General features: G+C 47.1%; 5 protein-coding genes across 5 annotated transcripts; 1 reads left to right on the top strand and 4 right to left on the bottom strand.

Moving 5' to 3' along the window:
* Positions 1–357: 357 nt before the first annotated feature.
* On the bottom strand, positions 358–1,301 carry B0J16DRAFT_409046 (uncharacterized protein; the record flags this gene model as incomplete). Its single annotated transcript, XM_046133070.1, has 2 exons — positions 358–1,157; positions 1,211–1,301. The coding sequence occupies 2 exons, from the start codon at positions 1,299–1,301 to the stop codon at positions 358–360; spliced, it is 891 nt and encodes a 296-aa protein (XP_045989063.1).
* A 3,381-nt stretch (positions 1,302–4,682) lies between these two features.
* B0J16DRAFT_328167 (uncharacterized protein) lies at positions 4,683–6,750 on the bottom strand. The gene has a single exon (XM_046126197.1). The coding sequence runs from the start codon at positions 6,714–6,716 to the stop codon at positions 5,118–5,120; it is 1,599 nt and encodes a 532-aa protein (XP_045989064.1). The 5' UTR covers positions 6,717–6,750; the 3' UTR covers positions 4,683–5,117.
* Positions 6,751–14,647: 7,897 nt separating this feature from the next.
* Positions 14,648–16,094, bottom strand: B0J16DRAFT_391205 (uncharacterized protein; the record flags this gene model as incomplete). The annotated part of the gene is made up of 1 exon (XM_046131923.1): positions 14,648–16,094. One exon carries the CDS (start codon positions 16,092–16,094, stop codon positions 14,718–14,720), a length of 1,377 nt encoding a protein of 458 aa, XP_045989065.1. The 3' UTR covers positions 14,648–14,717.
* Positions 16,095–17,054: 960 nt separating this feature from the next.
* B0J16DRAFT_296404 (uncharacterized protein) lies at positions 17,055–18,507 on the bottom strand. The gene has a single exon (XM_046124437.1). The coding sequence runs from the start codon at positions 18,455–18,457 to the stop codon at positions 17,162–17,164; it is 1,296 nt and encodes a 431-aa protein (XP_045989066.1). The 5' UTR covers positions 18,458–18,507; the 3' UTR covers positions 17,055–17,161.
* Positions 18,508–18,856: 349 nt separating this feature from the next.
* Positions 18,857–19,723, top strand: B0J16DRAFT_313756 (uncharacterized protein; the record flags this gene model as incomplete). The annotated part of the gene is made up of 3 exons (XM_046125147.1): positions 18,857–19,043; positions 19,108–19,265; positions 19,319–19,723. The coding sequence occupies 3 exons, from the start codon at positions 18,857–18,859 to the stop codon at positions 19,721–19,723; spliced, it is 750 nt and encodes a 249-aa protein (XP_045989067.1).
* Between the last annotated feature and the right edge of the window lie 924 nt (positions 19,724–20,647).

Below are 20,647 nucleotides of genomic sequence, written 5' to 3' on the forward strand. Positions count from 1 at the left end.
AGCGTAAGGTTCTTATATAAGGATTTACTATTGATAAGAAAAGATCCTCTAAGTCTAAGGCTTAGGATGTCCAAATAAAGTAGCCTAAACGCTGGCCTAAACTCGCATAAAGCGAACCTAAGGGACTGAATAATTTTGTCTCTTATGCTCTCTGGCTTAGTGGTATTGCATCTCATCGACATAGGCAGTTTATTTGTTGAGATTCAGAATCAATTTGCTATTAGCTGTACCATAGCTCTCCCTTAAGCTCTTTTATATTGCTTGTCAGAGTCTGAGACAGTGCAGATAAGTAGTACCAAGACCATAGTAACGCCATTTGCTAAAACCACATGCGATGGACTGAATCCGTCCCCCATTTCAATAATCCCAAGCGTCTGGCTCTTTTTTGCGCTCCTCCTTTTCCACGAATATGCACTCTGCTGCCTCGATGACTGGGAGTTGATCCTCAGTGAATTTGGTTTTACTGAGAGGTCGCTCTTTGCGCCAGGTTCTGTTCGTACGAGTCTTGATCTCACCCCAATTCCTTTTGGTGCCTCGAAGGAGCTCATCGTCGGAAATAGGGTAAAATCTGATGTCTCCGTATGGTTTCATCTCTCTACCACTCCATACGAAGATGATTCTTTGACAGCTGGGATATTTCTCTAGAACAGTTGTTATTCTTTTAATGGCTTCCAGGTTGAGAGCACCGTACGAGAGTGCGACATTGCGAACTTGATCTGTCAAAGCAGGGTCTACAAACTCCTCGTCTGAGTAGCGTTTGGAGGAGCCGTTATCATTGAGATAGTCGAAGAAGATGTCGCTATGGAAATCAAACCAGAGGGACGCGAAAAGCGTATCATTCGACCCAAATAAGAATTTGCCCCGGCTATTGGATACTTTTCGAGATTCTCGGCAAACCTGACGCACGGCAGGGGGCTTGTGGTCGAAGTTCGTACCATGCAGCCAGTCCGTTTTCTCATAGTCCCTATTTGGCCAGAAGATTCTAGGCTGATCGAGGGAAAAATTCCAAATTTTGACTCGAATTTCAGGAGGGAGTCGACTGAACTTTGGGAAAGTGGTTGCCGGTATGGCGTTTTGGTTTGGAAAGGGATGGGTGCCGCTGATGTTGAGAGTGATTTGCGATGGGTGCTCAACCACCTGATGAAAGACCGTGGTGCCTGGGATTCATCATCAGTAAGGGAAGGTACGCGAATAATGAGAAATACTGTACCATCCGCGGCAGTTATAGTGACTTTGTAGCCGCCTTTGGGGATATTGTTGAGCTGCAGCGAAGTCGACATGCTTGGAGGAGGCTCCGCCATAGCGAAGATGCAGCCGCGATGAGTAAAGAAAGTAATAAGAATGAAGAAAAAAAAGCTGCGTGGCTCTGGTATGAACTCTTCTTTGTTTGTCTGATGCGCAGTGTTTACTCCGTTGATGAACTTGATGCAAGTGGCCGGTGACAAACCTCTGTTTGCACACTCGGCAGTAAAGTGAATTCCGTAGGTGCAAAGTGAGAAGAGCCTTAGGAGAAGAGTATACTTATGGTAAATATTGGAATAAATGCCCGCCTAGGTAAGAATATCCTGAGAGGTAAAATTCATGTGGTCTCCTAGGCTTCTGTCTCTCGTTCGCCAGTTGCGTGCAGCTGCCAAAACACTCTGCCACTGCCAGCTTAAATTAACACTTCTGCCTTGGATTTAGAGAAGAAACATCTCCACCTGGACTTCTCCTTACCTAGTAGATAGGATTCTATCTTCCTTCACCTGGCTTTGTTCAAGCATCATACGGAGATTGATCTTACGCCGTTCAACCTTTCATCCTACATACACCTACCACTCAACCCCAGATATCGGCGAACTCTTTCACTATAATGCCAGAGTCTGACATGTCTTCGATTGACTCTCGCGTGACTGATGCGATTCTCAGTCCTCTGGCGGCTTGTTGCAAGCTTGTGCCGACTCCAAACATAAGGTTGGAGACAACACTCAGTCTTCCTGATGGTAAGCGATACCTCTTCCTGTTCTCTATCTAATACATCTATACTAACAGGAAGAAAGGAACACAACTACTCCATTTCCGGGCGGAATTCGGACCGCAAACCCCTTCGACTGCCTTAGCTGCCCCTACCACAATCACCAAAACTGGTGCCCAAGGGTTCCCTAAATTCAACAGACTTCCGCCCGAGATTCGACAGATGATATGGAAACTATCCTTTGGGCCCCCGAGAATCTTTAGAACTGCAGACAATTCGTTTTTCAGGAACATGTATACGCTTAGGCTATCAGAACCATGTTCCTTATTGCCACAGGTGAGAAGGAAGACGGTGTCTCTATTCTTCACAGTGTTTCCATATAATTAGCCAGGCATCAACTGATTCCGAATGGGCAAAGGTCGTCATCACTCACTTCCTCGTTTTCCTCTTCAAACTCTTGATTCATTGCATTAGATGTCTACTTTTGGTGCCTTTGTCCACTTTGTCCAAATCGCTGGCCTTTAAACATACGCGACAAAGATGGACTTGTTTTGCCTGAGATACACAGTCAGCGTGGCCTGTTACTTGGTGCTTGAGAAATCTAGTTTAACAGTATACAACATGCCTACTAGCCACGGCATTTAGAACCAAATGATAGGAATATAAGAAATTCAAGTTCATAGTGTGGTTTTGTACTAGCTCTAACAGATAGATAAGGATCCTTAGCGATGCAAGTCAGACTATGCATTATGAAGAAAATACAGCCTACATTAAAACCGCCTAGTAACAATACTCTATGTTGAATTTAACGATCCTACGACATCCATACAGTGATATACTTCCTTACTCCGACGCCTGAGTAAGCATATGCTCGGGAAGGCTGCAAGAAGAATGTTTTCAGCTTGAGGCTATAATACAGGTTGAACTACTTGAGATACACCAAGTTATATGCAGCTTCTGTAGACGGTAGTTTCGTAATGATCAGGGGAGATCCTAGAATATAGCCGAGTTGCCAACAGTCAGACATCGAGTCCATGGTTCAAAATTGCCTCTGGTATCCCATCTATAAATAGCTCTCTTCATTCTGTTAACCTTCCTCTTCATTCTTCTCCCTCTTATATATCAGCATAATCCAGCCGGATTACCATCACAAGATCATCACATCTTTGCAGAAGCAGAGTCAAACCGAAACGACAGACCAACAGGGCTTAATTGCAAATGACGTTGTGGCACTTAAGACGTATAGGGGCTATATACAACACAACGTAACATTCTCTCAAAACCAAGTTTCACTCTGATGCCTATATTAACAACTCATTACATTGAGGTTGCGTTCTGAAATCCATCTGGATTGTTCTGTCATCGCAGGACCCGACACATCGACCGTCAGATATACCCCTATCTTCGTTGATCACCCATCATGTCTGCCAACAACCAAAACACCAACAACAAAGAGCGTAAACTCTACATCATCAAATCAACTACCCGAAATCAGGAGCCAAGCCTTTCAATCTTCGATCTTGACGGAACCGGCGAGTGGGACGGCGTCAAAGGCTGCTACGTGAGCCCTGAGAAAGGCAGGGAGGTTTTCTTCAAGAAATGGGTCCTGGAGGGGGCCAACCGACGACTTGTGATCAACCTCCATCCTGAGCGTGACCCGAGCGTGCCTGTGGTCTGGCACAAGAAGGACCAGGCTATCCAGAATGTTTTTGAACATCTTCGAGTCGGCGAGGAGGCTATGCAGAACAACATAACTCCACGACTTGGTTGCTTGCGTCCGGTCGAGGGCGAAGACAATATAAGTGTTGTCGACTATGATTGGGATCGATTTTGCGACATTGACAAAGACGAAGGAATCGCCTGGGCAGATGCTAAGTCCGTCAGAGTTGCGACTAGGTATCTTAGTGGTGGAATGCACGACATTACCACTGCTTCTACGCACATCAGACGTCTCGTGAACCAAGCCAACTGCGGTTTCGATCTTGTGGCTCGTAACTGAGTCCTTTCAGCTTCGATGGTCACCCTCGTATGACTTCGTCAGTTGATAAAAAGGGATGAATAGTACCAAGAATGGGTGAGAAGCGGATGAGTTTAGAGTGGTTGATGCTCGTCATTGAGAACATCGTATACAGCAAGTCTCTTATTGGTCTAGGGGGAGAAAAAGGGGAAGTAAAACGAAGGTCTTTTCAGTTTTGGGCAGGTCGAGCTTTCCTCGCCCAATACAATGTCGAATTAGGGCAAAGAATTCCAGGCCAATCAATGGATGAAGAAAATCGCTTTGGATTATGATGGAATGAGAGAGTAAGGTAGATGAATTCACATGAACCTTTCACCCAAGTCTCCGTGTGGTAACAGAAGAAATATCCTATAAAACTTAGAGTATTAAAATAAAGTATCCTAAGACCTAGTCTAAGCTATCATAAGGTGACCAAAATATTTCGTCTCTTACTCTCAACAGCCAATTCTCCTAGGACTAGGTACATACGACTTTGACAGTGATTCAGAACAGAAAGGTACCAGTAAGAGCAGAAGCTCATTAGCAACACTGCTCGCAACTACCCGTAAGCCAGTAGCATCCACATCTAGGAGGTATCCAGGAGGTAGCTTCCACTTCTCAACTCTACATCTGAAGAAGGAATCACTACAGCCTATCTCCTATTTTCTAGTATGTAGGATAACGTGTCACTGAAATTTACCAAAAAGAAAATCAGAAAAATGCAACAGAAGCGTTTTTGATCATTTGTATTATTATGGTTGAACATGTTGGTTTTGACATAAGGCTCATTAACGTTCTTTGACCATGATGCATCAAGCATCAACCGTGTCGCATATTTTTCATCCACACATTGTCCACTGATGGACAGAAAAATGACAAACTATCGTCTCCTCGTACGAGGTCTAACAACGTGTCTGTCCTCGAGTTCCATCATCGCATCCCCCGTATCTGAGCCGATATACATGCATGACCTGCCTGCCAAAAGCAACCCTGGCGCCTGTTCATGATCGTAACGTGCAATGAAAACAATTGTGACCGCCCATTGAGGTATCTCGAGTGCAAAGAAAAAATAAGATTCCGCGTCGTGTCATCGCAAAGCTCGGCTTGCTCGCAGAAATAACAAAAGAAATGATGTCATGAAAACATGTCTCATTGTAGCAAGACTTGCTAAGGATGTTCGCTGTTGTTGACTTCGCAGATACCGAACCTTCGTGTTGGCATGGGGCCGGTTTCTTCCGATTGATGAGAAGGGGATCGGGGCTCGCGCAGCTGATTTGTTTCGTTGATGTCGACGAGCATCTCAACAAGTGCCTCTGCATCCTTGTGTAGGTTGGAAAGATCAGACTTGGTACACGCTAGAGTGCCGTCGGATCGTGGTACACGGTACGCGGCGAAGACAATTCCGCGATCAGGATTCGTGAGCTGCACTGAAGCTGATGAAGAGGCAGAATTTCTCGACGTGCCATGGCCGGTGTAAAAGGCATGGGCATAACCCCGCGCAAACTCGTCATCCCTGAAGTGTTGAGGCCGATACTCAATCCATCCCGAGGTCTTTAGCATCTTTCGATGGCTTGCAGTTGATATCTGCATTGGCGCGTGGAGGTTCTCCATTCCATAGGAAGCAAGAAGACGACCGGCCAAGGGCTTGAACTTCTTTCCTGGAGATTGTACACCGGTCTGCGCCTGAGAATGATCCGTCCATAAGTTGACGACGTAAATGAAATCGAAGTCGTAGCGGGCAGCAATTCTAGCCGCCTCGAAAGCGCCAATGACAGCAGGTTTGCTAGCATGAGGTGGGGGAGTCAATACCAGTACAGAAGAGCGATTGGATCCAGTAGGAGAGTAAGGGGTGGATGGAATGGGTGCTTCTGGTCCATCTGCTGCCTCCTCCAGAGCCGACTCAGCAATGTCATCATCACTTAGCTCAAAGAACTCATTGAAGTTTGGTTCTCGAAGAGTAGAGCTACTGATAGAGAGCCTGTTCGTGTAAGACTCCTGGTAGGTGAAATTGGAAGCTTTCTGTACTTGTTGCTGTTCCAAATTCTTGGTAAAATGGCGTCGGATATCTCTGTAGACAGCCTTGTTGAGGATGTCGATCGATTTCGATGCTGTTAGTTGTGCGATATGAAGGGGACGAAGTTCTGGAGAAGACTCGGGGGTTGGAAGCTTCTGCTGGGGCAGTGCTGGAAGTTTCTTGTTACGGAAGTAGAGAGGGCTAGAGGTACCCTCGTCTTCCAAATCTGATGAGGGCGGTGTTTCAAGCCGCGAACTGCATGACGCTTTCTTTCTTGGGCGTCGAAGGGGAAGGCTGCGCTCACTAGGCGCTTCCATCGATGATTTCGGATCGCGAGTAGAAGATGAGGCGGAAGTTCCCCCTTGGCTGGTTGGGGGTCGAGGGAATTGGTAAACGTTGAAGTCGCCTAGAAAGGACTTTTCAGGCATGGAGGAATTAAGAGGAGAGTATTGTGACGGTTGAGGACCCGACAGGCATGTAGGACTTTGAGCATCTGAGAAGTCTACTCGATGAGGAGAAACAGGACCGGGAAAAGAAGGGTGTCGGCTCGCAGGCTGCTTTCTGAACTCCTCTCGTGCAGCCATCCGGCTAGTCTTTGGGCGGATAAATGAAGGCGAAGGGAATTGAGGTATAGTAGGAGGGGCAGAAGCTGGCTGGGTAGGAATTGGCTGTACATGGTTGCTTGTGGCAGCTGAAGTCTTCTTCTCCTTCTTCGCGAAGAAGCGCTCGAGGCTCCCAAAACCATTGGCCATATTGAACCTTGGTTGGTGAGTAAGTGAAGTCGATGTTGTGCAGGATGCCTGGATCAAATGGTGTTAGCGAATTGGGACAGAACCTAAGGGCTGCCTCGTGCTTGGAGGTGCACGAGAAGAGAAGTATTGGCTGTTACATACCGGGTTTGATTTGATGAAAAGCTCTGAATGGAGGAAAGGACGCGTGAAGAAGTGCGCCGGGGTGACGCTTGGGGTGAATCAGAGCCACTTGTGGTGGAAATTGGTGTTTGTGAGATCAAGGCAAAACAGTTCAGACTGGAATTAAAGCTGAATGGCGCGATATATTCGATGCTTATTCAGGTGTAACTGTATCAAACAGTGACGAGGAGGGAGGGATGCGGAGCGGAATCGTTCATGGCCCCAAGGGCAAGTGCAGCGACTCGAAATCCTATGATGAATTCGTTGTGTGAAAAGTGCTTTGTTGGTGAAAGGTCGTCAAAGGTGAATCGAATGTGAATCGAGAGTGTCAGAGTCGAGGTTGACACCGTGATATCATGCGCTTGCCTCCTTTGCTCTGCTTGGTGCCGTGTGTTGTAATGTTTTTCGCCGTGTAAGCTCCACCACAAGGAAGCTGTGCTTCCGGCGTTGTAGCAGGCGATATCGATGCTGATACTGGAAGCTGCAAGTAATAGATAGAAAGGGAGTATACTAATTGTGTGCGAGGTGTAGGAGTAAAGTAATGCAAGTCGGTAAGATGCAAGAAAGGTTGCACAGCAGGTGCAACGGAGCGAGAGTAGTTCGAAGGAAGGAACCTCAGTCTGGTGTTTGGATTGTACAAGGAAGGAACCACCGAGGACAAACGGTACCTAGATCTTTCCTACTGCCGTTGCCGTTGCTGCTGCGATGCGACTTCCTTCGTGGAGATACGGAAAGACAACAAGAAAACAAACAAATTTGAAGCCGTTGGAATGCAGTAATCTTAAAGGTTTCAAACAGAAAGAATCTCGTTCTCCTCTATTAGCATCACCATGAGAGACAGTCTGGGACAAAGGACGACTTTAAACTAAAATAAACATCCAACGCCCACCAAGGAATTCCCACTTCAACGTTGGTACCGCAAAACGTCTGTGGCTGCTCTGCTGCTCTCTGCTGCGGGATCAGGGGCAGGGATCATTTAGCAGCGCCCTAGTTGGTTCCCCGCCCACTTAGGCAGGCTTGGCTGGGCCCCAGCACACCCATAGCTAGCGCCCCCACACTCCCTTCACTCCCGTCCCTTTCATTAGGTCCTCTCCCTGCTTGAACCAGGGCGACCTACTACACGAACTGGCTCCAGGACCAGCTCCCTTCAATACCTAGTAGCCAAGCCAAGCCAGGCAGTCGACTAGCCTCTCTTCTGTTACAATTCAGTGCATACGGATACAAATCAACGAAATACCACCATCCGATGTCCGGATGCTACTGTTCTTGCTTTTCATTACTGAAGAGAACCGGTGACGCCACGGACATTTGATAGAAACGGGAGTGCTCACTCAGATTCCTAAGGATGGATAGCCACACTCCTTTGTCTGGATCCGATCTATCAAATCGGGCTGCCGAGAGTAATTCAAGAAAGGACTCGATTCAAGTGACAGCCCTCAGGAAGAAAAACCATACCCGGACTCTCTTACTCGTCTGCCTCCTTTGCACATACCACTACTTTACTCACTTTGTCTTTATATACAACGAATCATGAGCGCTGCTACTGATGCTACCACCCTCTTCAAATACCCTTTGTTCGAAAGGAGGCCGGAACCAATTGATGATGTTAGGGACATTTACGAAACAACGATACCACGGGCCAGGCAGTGCCGATTAAGGGTACCACCAAAGTCACTGCAGGGAGCACGGCTTCTTGATCTCTCCCCGAGAGATCAGACGTTGGACTTGTTTTCTCCCCGGATATCCCACGACACCATGCCCTAGTCCCTAGTCCTGACTAACGGTGGATGGCTTCTCCTTATAGTGAGCCATCTTTGGCTTAGCGCAGTCAACTATTTCTACCCATGACCCTGGACCTATCCAGATTCTCTCAAATCTTCAGGCGAGGAAACCAATATGCGTGGCATTCCGTGGTCACGGACAACATTTTTCTTCAGTTGAAATTGATACGGTTTGAACTAGGATTCTACTTACCCTTTATATGCGCTTATACACGACTTGTTCAATACTGTCGCGACAACAGCCAAAAGTTGAAAACCCTTTATCAGGATCAGCCTTTGTCAACCGTTGAAGACCGGCCAAATCCTACCCAGAGTAGCTTATCTCGTGATTGTCATTTTACCTTACACAACGCTGGACTGGTTTTCTGTAGTCTAGGGCGTCGTACGTCATCTCGGGACCCCTAGACTTGGAGTCTTGGACCCTTTACTCCCTGGACGACTGCGGATAGTCTATCGTCAAATTGGCAGAGTAGTTCTCTCGCAGGGTGGCGCTGTGACCGAAACAGTTTCTGGCCATGAACGCGCAGACCCTTGGCAGCTTTTGGCCTCGGACCACTATGATTACCACGGGGCATGCACGGTTGGATCGCCATCAGAAAGTCCTGAGCACAAGGAAACGTAAATTGCTGGATCGAATGGTGGATTCTTATGAGCTTGCGCAAAGTTGACTGTAAGTCCGAGCAAGGGAGATACATCAGTAAGTCAAACTACCCAAATTCTTTTCAAGAGTGTTGGATTATTAACATCTTGCCTGGTCTAGGGATCTCCTACCATGGATGGATCCTCCATTTCCTATCAAACCCGCCCTACTGTTCAGTATCCTAGTTGGAGTCGCCCTGGATATTCATTCTCTTGCTGTCTAGTTTCTCATTTACTAGAGGGCAGATCTTCGACTAGGACTCTGCCGAAACCATGAAAATGCACGGACATATCTTCGGTCTGTGCCCCCAACCGAACTTGATCAAGTACCGGATGACAAAACAACGGACGAGACTTCACAAAAGTCTGTTACAATACTACGGTACATGCCACAAGGGTTACAAAATGAAACTTCCGCAGCAGCGCGCGTACCTTCCGCTATCACCCTCACCAAATACTTGGTAAGAAATACTCATGGCAAACTGACAGGTAGCTCCAGGCTGACAATGTATACCAATCAACGTTTGAGACTCCTCGGGCCGTGTTCCAAGTAGCCAGGACTCGAATCTTCTCACTTTAGGGACGGCTTTATGTTCAGCATGCACTCAATACTAAAAACCAGAACTTGATCGAGGTTGATAGTGCGATGCTATACACGAAGAAAACATAACAAGGCTTACGGTCACCGGTGGACTAGCAGAGCCTCGCCTCATCATCCGGCTTTTATAAAGTCTCTCGCCGCCTACCCAAAAGGGCTCGCAATTTATTACTGTCTACGGAAAAAAATTACGTTTCGTTGCGGGAATCTCTCAAGTTGCTCAGGCTTGCTGAGCCGGATCGCGAATGTGACCTTTCAGCGTGCCCCTGTCCTTATCACTCAGGGCCCTGGGAGGTGGGGATCAGATTGCTTCTTTTGTCTCTTGCATGTTTGTTCATTGGCTGATGCTGGTGGGTAGAACGCATGGGCTCCCCGCCTGCTATGGCCGTGCGACTGTTCGTCCTCGGATTGAAGGCCCCTGTTGACCTCCCCTTGGTTGAGTGGTGCGTCTAGCTTCGCATACCCTTGTTCAGTTACGCTTGGTGCCGAGGCTTGCGGCATCGACGTAATGGCCTAGCAAGAGATGAACCGGCTGTCAACCAGAACTGCCGTCTTCCAACTATATTGCCCCAGTGCAGCTCTGAACAGTCATGGGACCAGATTTGAAAGACTTGGAGACTAATTACTTTACTGTTCCCCACCATAGTAGCGATTGCACGAGCATTCTCAGGCAACATGGTATGCATTTTAACCTGGATAATGGTTCCGCCTTGTAACTGCATCCGCGAAAGAATTCTCATCAGTTCTCACATAACTCGCCTTGAACAATGTCTCTGCTAAGCTTTTTCAGGACTCAATCCCGTCAATCAAAAGACCTCGATGCATCGGGTCCGAGTCGTATCTACCCCGCTAATGACATTTGGGTTCACTGACCAGAGTCTCCCTTGCTTTTTGGGTCATACGAGCCTGGATTGCTCACAGCCTCACGGAGTCAGACCAATTCTAAAGAAGCTGCCAGCTTCTCAATGTCTCATCTGATTTGAGTCAATTCATAAAATGACTAGATGTCCAGACCATGAGTGGCAAGAAGGGAGAATAATTATGCACCACCTACCACATCTCTCATCTGAGCGCCCTTCATAATCCCTTATGCCAACCCTTCTCTCTTATACTGGGTCCGGTCTACTGATAGTGACAGCCTTGGCGATCCCTCGTCGCCTGGCAATCTGTCTGCATTGCTGCCAGACACGTTGTTATTATGCTATCTTCGAAACTGGTATTTCCCTGTGATACTGACATGCTATCTTGGATGTGGGCCGGTTGTCAAACACTTCGGAGGCTCGCCGCTGCCTGTTGTGAGACTTGAGAGCGAGAGGCTCACACTCTTTATGTACAAACGATCTTGTTCTCATACGTGTATGAAACCGCTTCAAGCCACCACCGAAAGAAGTACAAGCAGGTGGTTGAACCTGAAGCTCCAAGACCGATTTGCGCGACGAGCCAAGCTGAAATTATTGAGATCTATCGCCCGTACTGTGAGGACTGCAAACTGATATTCCAGGGTTTCGGTGAATCTCTGGTCGATATATCAGAAATTTTGGACCAGATAAGCGATCTTGGTTCGGCTTGACGTACTCCTCCCACAATCCTCACTTGAGTGCGTGATCCGATTATGACTGGTATCTCACTTAACGTTGTGCTGTGTCAGGTCTGTGGTCATGCTGAGGAAACCATTTCACCAGCGACCTACGGCAGGCCGCAGCAGTGACCCCGGCATTGTGAAGCTAGTTTGGTGCAACCTAGCTCTGGCCTTTGTCTCGATGTCCTCGTCTTGTTCACAAAGCCTTGAAGATTCTATTGGTGGTTTAAATGAGTTGACTGGTCACTGTATGCCTGCAATCTAGAGCATAAGCACTCTGTGCTGGATCTTGGGAACGGATGCTGCCCTCCTACAGTAGCAGCGGTACCGACGGTAAGGAAATGTCAGATTGATGGTAACCCAGAATCTGACCGACATTGTAGTGATGGGGTCATCCCTGTGCCGGCAGCTGCACAGGTACATACGTACTGTACCTTACATACATGTCTTTGCGCATACAGAGATATACCAAAAGAGGCAGTTCATTGTAAATATCCCTCGAATGAACATAATACAAGATTTGAATTTCGCTAATCTTGCTCATAGATCCATGGAACCCTCGAGATTCAACAGAATTTTCATCGCTTAAATCTCTGTTACTCCCTTGCTTGATGCTTACTGTACGATTCGACCATGGCCAAGTCAAGAACATCATTCTTCATCCCTCACGTCAACCCCACTGAACAGGCCCCATTCTATCTGCAAGCCACTCACCACGGTGCCCTGTCCCTGTCTGTCTCTAGCCTCTTTTCTTCTTCCCTCTTGTTTTCGCCGTTAGACTATGCGGATCTGGCCCGGGCCACGCGAGCGGGAACGGCGAACGACCCCGAGAAACATAAAAAGCACATCATAGACGTTTCGCAACGCTACTGTAAGAGCCTCCTTCCTGTCTGCCAACAAAAAGATAGAAATGAGCAGTTTCTTGCATGATGCATCCTTGGTGTCTCTTGTTGTCGCAAGTGCGACGAACTCGACTCTAATTCTGTGGCAACCTCGCTGCCGCAGGAACCCGGAGCGCCACTATTTCAGTCGTTTTTTCCAGGGTATGTTGCTCTTGTGAAGCTGTCATATCTGACATTTGAGATGCGCTTTTTTGGCTGGAGTTACATTCTCTGCAAAGTGAGCCTTTTTACCCTGTCGTGGTTCCTTGGCTGGTCCTGGAGATCTGATGGGTCCTGAACCCAAACCGGAAATACTGGGATCTGCCCAGCCTTTTTGACAGCAGCTAAGCAGCTAAACTGGCAGTCCTGGCAATGTTACAAGGTGGATCATGATTGATATGCATCCAATGCTACCTTGACTACGTAGATACGTCGTACGCATAAGCTCGATTTCAGGTGAGGGACAGAACGGCAGAGCAAAGAAAACATGGACCAGGGCTTGACAACAGTAGAAAAGTTCGGATGATTCATCGCGGAATCAATATGCGGTAAGTTAGTACTGAGAGAACAACTGGAGACTGTCATAACGGCGACAATTGATAATGTAATTTCGTATCACATTTCGTATTAGCAACTATTTCTCACCGCTAACTCATCACGATGTCTACATATTAAGTAGTACCCAATCAGATACTCCGGAGTATGCATGCTTGACTCTATTCATCCTTCGATCTCAGTTCTCCAGTAATATGGTCCAGGGTAGTCGGCATGCAAGATCTATCAAAGCAGTTCAACTCCCACAAAAAGATAAGATACAAAATAAATTAATTACATGAACAATTTTGGATCCAATCTTAGGATTTGTTTTTGTCACCTGAAGCTTAAATTAGAAGGCAGTGTTCCTTCATCTCTTATTGCGTATCCTTTGTCTATTTGAAGCAAATATTCTTTCCTTTTTTCCCCCATCATTAATAATCTCCGCATACACGGGATGCTTTTCAATAGCCATGGTGGATAGGGATATGGGGATACGTAACTTGATTTTGATACAACCTTACACGTCATATTGGCTGCGAGTTCGGTGGATTGTACGATCAGCAGAGCCGGAGATCAAGGATAGATGAAGACTATTCTGAAACACGAGACTATACGAGATATGGCATGTGATTAAATGAATACCGAAAAGAAAGGTCACGTTCTCATGGTATAGTGCAAGAGATATCTTAAGGAATGGGTCCATGAGATGCCATGTCCGTGTTCGATTCCCCTGTCATCTGTCACCTTTCAGTTGTACCACAACTGCTACTTAGATGTAGAGGCCGAGTCCAAGACGGCTTTAGATCCTTGTGATGTGGCCCACTGCCATCAAGCGATTCAATTAAAGTCAAGAATAGTCACCAAAAGCAATGAGCTTAATTAAAGGGGACATCTATCGAGTTGGCGACGGAGAAACTCGACTGTCGTATCCCAATACCTTTGCTATTATCAGACCACATATCTGAATACCATGAGGTAGGGAAAACCTTCTCCAGTTCAGTTCAAAGACTCACCGTCTTTGAGAGGTTGTAACGGTTGCTTTCGGCTATCCTGACCTCAGGCTATCAGAAGATTTGGCCTCAAAAAGCATAAGAGACGAAATGCTTTGGTTACTTTATGTTAGCTTAGACTAGCACCTAGGCTACTTTATTTTGGCGCCCTAAGACTTAGAGGATAATGCTTCTATCACCCACCTGCCTGACCACCTTGACTAGAATGTTTACTTGCCTGTCATTATTATTTGTGACAACTGATTACGTTGGTAGTCGTTTTAATTTCATCTATGCTTGGTGCAACAAATTTGCTGACGATCCTTGAAAATAGCTGGAACACGAAAGTTGGAAGCTGGTTATGTATTTTGATTCATTGTTATCAGTAGTGTCTCTTTGAACTTGTAGGAACGCACGCAATCATATTATTCGTTCCGTCTGGGGGTTCAAAGTAGTCTGATATCCGTAGTGACCGCACATTGCTAAATACCCTAGCTGTAGTCTCTCATATGCTTATCTCTCTGCCTCTCTCAGAGGATCCGATATCATAGATACAGATAGAGAGATCTATGCTTTGTCAAAGACCCGGCCCTTTCATATTAAACTGCATACCGCTATCTTAATAGCGTTGCAGAAACCAAGTCACATAGCTGACCATAAGGCACAGAATCCCCCCTTTAAGATTGATAATTGGTAATGTAATTTCGTATTACATTTCGTATTAGCAACTTTCCTACTGCTAACTCATTAACAGTGTTTAAAGCAACTATTCTTTCCTTTCGTTTCCTTCCGCGATTAATGATTCCAGCCTGTCTTAAACCTTCGCGTAATTCACACTTTATTCTTTAGTGAAATCGAAAAGGCTCGAATCCAGCTTGCTCTTCTTTGTTGGTCCTGACTCACTTGAGGTAGAACCACGTTTATTAGGCGTAGAAGTAAGAGTAGGAAGCGTGGAACTCGCCCTGGTCACTTGCCCTTTGCCCAGTCGTGTCTTTTTGAACTCAGCGAGGTCTTTGTCCAACTTACCCTTGAGATCGTCTTGTTCTTTCTTAAGCTCCTCTCTGAGCTCCTCCCTAAGCTCCTTCTTGAGTTCCTCCTTGAGACGAGCTTGTTCCACCTTGAATCCCTCATTAAGCTCCTTCTTAAGCTCAGCTGGTTGTTTGCCGAGTTTCTCTTCGAGAGTATCGACCCTAGCATCTATAGCAATAACTTCATCTCTCAAAACTGTCAAAGCCTGGAAAGGCTTCGCAGTCCTCTTCTTAAACATCTCCTCGTTTGCTTCAGTCGCTTTAAGCGCATTGGCAGCTGTATTGACGGCTGATAACGCTAAATTACGGACTTCTCCGTCTTCGTCTCTATCTCCAGTGTTGATAGTCCTGATAGTTCTGACCCGCAGAAGGTGAGGCAGCGACATGGCAGTTAAGTAAGTGGCAATCGAACTGTTGATTTGCCCGTTTTTCGCCACGAATTGACACGCTAAAATCCGTGCATGTCGTGGGATAATATGTTCCCATGGCCTTTGGTGCACTTTAGCCCCAGAGTACGCCTGCCATGCCTTCTCGCATGCAGCTTTGGTGGTTCTGACTAGGCTGTATTCATTTTCATAAGAGCGAGAATCTTTCTTCCTCTTCTGAGAACTCTTCTTCCCCTTCTGCGAATTGTAGTGTTTTTTAATGATTTCGACTGTGTCATCCAATAGCTCCGTGTGCAGTGCATTTGCGTCTTTGATACAGCGGTATGCAGCTTCAATGGCCATCTTCTGAGGCCACTTCTTCTTTGCGTTACCTGTGTAGCGGATAAGAGGCCAATTTCTCACATCTGGAGGATAGTTGTTCCATGCCCCCTTATTCTTCTTGAGGTATTGTTCAAGATAGACACTGAAATCGCATTCAGCGTCAACATTGTCGTTCTCGTCGTCTTCTTCATCATCTTCTTCATCGTCTTCTTCATCGTCTTCTTCATCGTCTTCTTCATCGTCTTCTTCATCGTCTTCTTCATTGTAGTCTTCATCGTCGTCTTCGTTGTCGTCTCCATCGTCATCGTCACTAACAGCTTTGTCTGGTGGGAATATAGGCTTTACGGTGAGGTATCGGCGATTGTATGCCTGAATTGCCGAACGGTCGCGCGCCTCATTACGAGCCCCTAATCCGAACTCCAGCACACTAGTGTTGTGTGCGACAGAATCGGCTTCCAAACTTTCGTGATCTTCGTCCATTGCGACAGCTAATAGTTGTTAGATGATAGACAGTAAGCGCAAAGTTCAAATCGACGTACCGATCAAGACAGCGAGGGGGGGATGTGCGAGGAAGATGTATGAGAAGATAAAAGAAGAGGAGCTGGGTAGTGTTGGGTTCTTCGCTAATCTCTGACTTTCTTTGGAGGCTGGCTAGCAGTGGCCACAACAAAGAGCACCCTGATGAGTACCTCAAGGAGTAAGTGAAAAGATCGAGAAGGACTCTCCGGAAGCTGGGACACTCGTAGTTCTCAAGAAGGTAGAACGAGAGTTTAGTTAAATCCTGAGTGGTTGAAGGTGGATGAAAGAGCGAGAGGTGGGGAAGAGAAGGGGAAGGAGAATGACCGCAAGTGCAGCTGGCTGCCTGCTGTGATGAGGAGGCTAGGAGAGCGACTTCTCACTGCAGATTCCCGCTTCTGTTATGGAAGGCAGTGGACAGCACTGGTAGATTAACTTCTGTTCACTTGCCTGTCACTGCGCGGGCTATTTAGGCAGGATACCGCGACTGCCAACGGACTGCCTCCTTCCCATCATAAATTAGCAGAGATCAAAACAAGTAAAGGGGCAATTAGAGAATCTCTATGGCTTTTTGAGTTTCCCTTATGATTGAATATCATTTCTCTTACTCTGGTCATCGTCACGCAACTAACACCAACAACATGAGAAGGTTGACGCAACCAGGAGTGAGACTTACGAGTATTGACAAATGCATGACGAGAGCCTAAGAGATGAAATAGTCTGGCAACTTTATGATAGCTTAGGTTAGCATTTAGGCTACTTTTCTTTTATACCCTAAGCCTCAGAGAACAACTTTTGCGAAGCCCTGGCATCATACCTGCTTTAGTACCTAGTTTTCGTAGAGCTGGAAGAAGCCATCACGATAGTATTGATGTAACAGCTGTCGACATGTACAATCACTGTGCCTAGGTAGTGGAACAAGTTGGATAGGAAGTGTCTCGTCGTTATTCATTATGAACGTAACAATAGTACATGATATCTCGTCAAAGCTGTGACTCTAACATCAAAGCTCCTGCTCCTTATGATTTACATTAATCAAAAGGAATTCGTCGCAGGCCCTGGTTCATGCCTCTCTTCTTCATCTCCTGAGCAGCTGCGATACTGCTCGGGACCTTGATACCACAGCAGTCACCCCAACCGGTGCCATCGTGGGCTTTGCCAGTATGGTCATGACCCGCATGTGGATCGTCTTCAGCAGCTTCCTCATCACCGGCACCAGTGTCCTCACTCATACCATCGTCAGCTGGCACCAGAGATCCGAAAAGGAAGTGCTGCATGACGGGAAGCTTGCCCAAGACTTCGGCGACAAACATGCGGCGCATACCTCCGTCGATCTTTGTCCATGATCGCGCTGATGAGATGTCATCGAGCATGGGGCTGTGCCATCTCAAGCCCTTGACAGTTTTTGTGCTGTTTACAAAGCTCACCTGACCCAGGTACATGTATTCGCGGCCGAACTCTTCCAGTGTCAAGTCCTGATGAATAGCTCTTGGTGTGATATATGGGTGGTGCAACAGCTGTGTGGCACCAAAGAGGAAAGGCAGAAATTGGTAATCATCGAGACCCCAGACGCCATGAGATCCAGCAGGTTCGAGGTAGTATGTCATCTGAATAACTCGCATAACCTCCAGGTACCGCACAAAGACCCTAAGTATGATGGGCTTGAAGTCGGACTGTTTCAATAGGCCCAGCTGGTAAAGGCAGAGGAGCCAAATCATGAAGTTCAGCTCGTGTCCGGATCCGTAGTCAATTCGGTTTCCGTTGCCAAAAGACTGGCAGAAGTATGTGGAAAGTTCGTTGATAGCATCTTCGTTCTGTACGCCGATCTCGCGATGCCACTCTGCACTGTTCTTTTGCGCAAGCTCGAGAAGACCGCGGAACGCCTTGTTTCCAAATCTCGAACCGCCCTGCTCATCTGGAGGTGACTTCGACACTAGCTGTTCTGTCTCGTCAAGGATGTGTAGGATGGTTTTGACAGGGGCGCTCAAGTCTGCGTCCTTGACCGCGGAGTTGGGAGTATCGACTACGGACTCTGCTAGGGCAAAGACCCAGGCTGTGATGAGCTTATATGTTGAGGACGAGAGGAAAATGTCATGGTCCTTCTTCGATAAAATTCGTCGTGAAGGCGTCTTGAACGTCCAGTTGGAGGTGTCAGGTGGCGTGGGTAGAGCGGGCGTCTCGGGGATGGGAGTAGGATTGGAGGGGCCGGAACGTCGCTTTCGGGGTTCGAGCTTTGGGAGTCGGTCTTTGAGATTTGGTATCGATGACGCCGCTGAATCTGCTGCACCTTGTGGTGATGCATACTGAGGAGGAGCTTGTGAAGTCATTTTGTGTACAAGTTGTGGTTATGTTGTTGGTAGGTTGAAGTTGGATTGTTAATACCGAGAGAGGCTGCATGGCATAAGTTATGGAGCTCTGATTGGCAGCAACCTTTACGGGTAGCTTCTAGACCGACCCCACTATCTTCATGTCACAGCGAGTAACAAACCAACTCATAGAACATTTTTCTTTTCTCAGGTGAATTTTAATAGCTTCATTCTCATAGCTTCATTCTAATCTCATAATTTCTCACGCTCAATAATTCTCACTCACTTCAATTGACCAAGATAATCCGATATACCACCTGACGCAGCGCGGGGCCATAGCTCAAGGGACCTAGGAAAATTTCCCAGCCTTACAAGACGACCAAAACTTAGTCGTTTCAAACACCAAATCAAGACATCACAATGGCTCCCATCGAACCCACAGCCGAGCTTTCACATCTCACAAAGTCCGACGGCTCTGCGACATTCTCATACGGTGGATATGCCGTGATAGCCGCAGTCAACGGCCCTGTCGAGGCCCAGAGACGAGACGAGAACGCCTTTGAGGCTCTGGTGGACGTCATTGTTCGTCCCGCCGCTGGCGTAGGAGGTGCGTAACATGTCTTGTTACAGATAGTATCAGATCCTCATACTGACTCGTGTCGCAACTACAGGTACCCGTGAGCGACAGCTTGAGTCCATCATGCAGGCTGCGCTCAGGCAGCTCATCCCTGTGAGAGACTTTCCTCGATCTGTGATTCAGATCACTCTTCAGGTGGCCGAGACACCCGAGAATGCATACGTCAATGCAAAGATCAATCAAGCCCAATTGGTAGGTTGAGATGTCAAACAGAAGAGATACCCTTGAGCTGACGTTTACCAAAGAACCTACCCATCATTCCTGCACTTTTCCACACAGCGATCCTAGGACTTCTCAGCGCCGCAGTTCCTCTGAAGACTATCGGCGCAGCAACTCTACTTGCCATTCCCGAGGAGGAGGGCAAGGACATCATCGTCGATCCAAGCGCCGTAGATATTGATCACGCGAAGTCAGTGCACGTTCTCGGATTCACTTCTCACGATGACTTGCTCTTGGCGGAGAGTGAGGGCGCTTTCACCCCGGATGAGTGGACCAAGGTTCTCCAGACCGGACAGCGCATATGTTGCGAACATCAACAACCTGGCTTCGATACAGCTATGTCCGGAGACAATGTTGAGTCCCCGGGCATGCGACAGTTCATCCGCTCTGCTATGGAAGCTCAAGTGGCGGAAGACCTTCACTGGAAATGATCCACCAGTCCAAACTGCATGACAACAAGCTCGTTATCTCCAACATGTATCTACAGCCAAGATGAGCATCAAACCCTCGTTTACAGAACAGTAGGCGCCCAGCCACTGGCCGTTTACCAATCTGATCAAACACAGCGTAAGCCTCTCGCGTGGCGAGGATTATCTCGACGGGGCTTTGAGGCCAGCCTTGAAAATCCTGAGAAGAGGGTCAAACCCAGGATTATCAAATTGGCTTTTTTGTTTCCCGTTATTCAAACTGCCAAGCATAGTTTGTTCTTCCTAAGTCTGTCGGGACTTTGCTGATCCGGGCTGTTATCGGATAGGGTGTCAATAAGTGTACATCAGCTCCTCAGCCTCAGTGGACGAGACGAGACTGGCGGGCTGGGGATGTTTCACCATAGCATCAGAAGCCGTGTTGGCAGTCTCAGGCCGATTTGGGGATTGGACGAGTTAGCGAAGGAGAATAGATACCAATGAAATTTCACAGAATCTTGAGATAAAACATTTTTTCTTGACCGTATTCCCAGACTGGAAGGTTGGTTGGTCTGTTTGTGATTTTAAACGCGGTGAGGATCTTGATGCTTTTCTTCTCTTACAAGGGGGCTTACAAAACTGGGGGTTGCATTGAGATACGAGCATGCAAAGTTACAGCAAAATGCAACACTCTTGTCAGCGTTTACATACGGAAGGGACGTTTTGAGTGAATATTTCCGACTTTGTATCCAATGCTTAGTCTAGATCTCCACGTTGCCGTTTGGTATCGAAACATGAGGTGAACAAACTACGCGAGATTATTGCTGAGACAGCTACAGCTTGCCACGCGGGTAAATGTCCACATGACATTGGCCAGTTTCTACTATCCACTATTTACTGGTAAACAGTTTGTGATAATACCTGATGCCAATGTTTTGGTGTCACAATGGC

This window comes from Fusarium flagelliforme (genome assembly GCF_020744385.1).
Source record: "Fusarium flagelliforme strain FIESC 12 MPI-CAGE-AA-0113 chromosome Unknown B0J16scaffold_1, whole genome shotgun sequence".
Lineage (NCBI taxonomy): Eukaryota > Fungi > Ascomycota > Sordariomycetes > Hypocreales > Nectriaceae > Fusarium > Fusarium flagelliforme.

Bases quoted from the DNA above. Each gene is read 5' to 3' on its own strand.
- B0J16DRAFT_328167 (XM_046126197.1), bottom strand. From the start codon at position 6,716: ATGGCCAATGGTTTTGGGAGCCTCGAGCGCTTCTTCGCGAAGAAGGAG.
- B0J16DRAFT_296404 (XM_046124437.1), bottom strand. From the start codon at position 18,457: ATGACTTCACAAGCTCCTCCTCAGTATGCATCACCACAAGGTGCAGCA.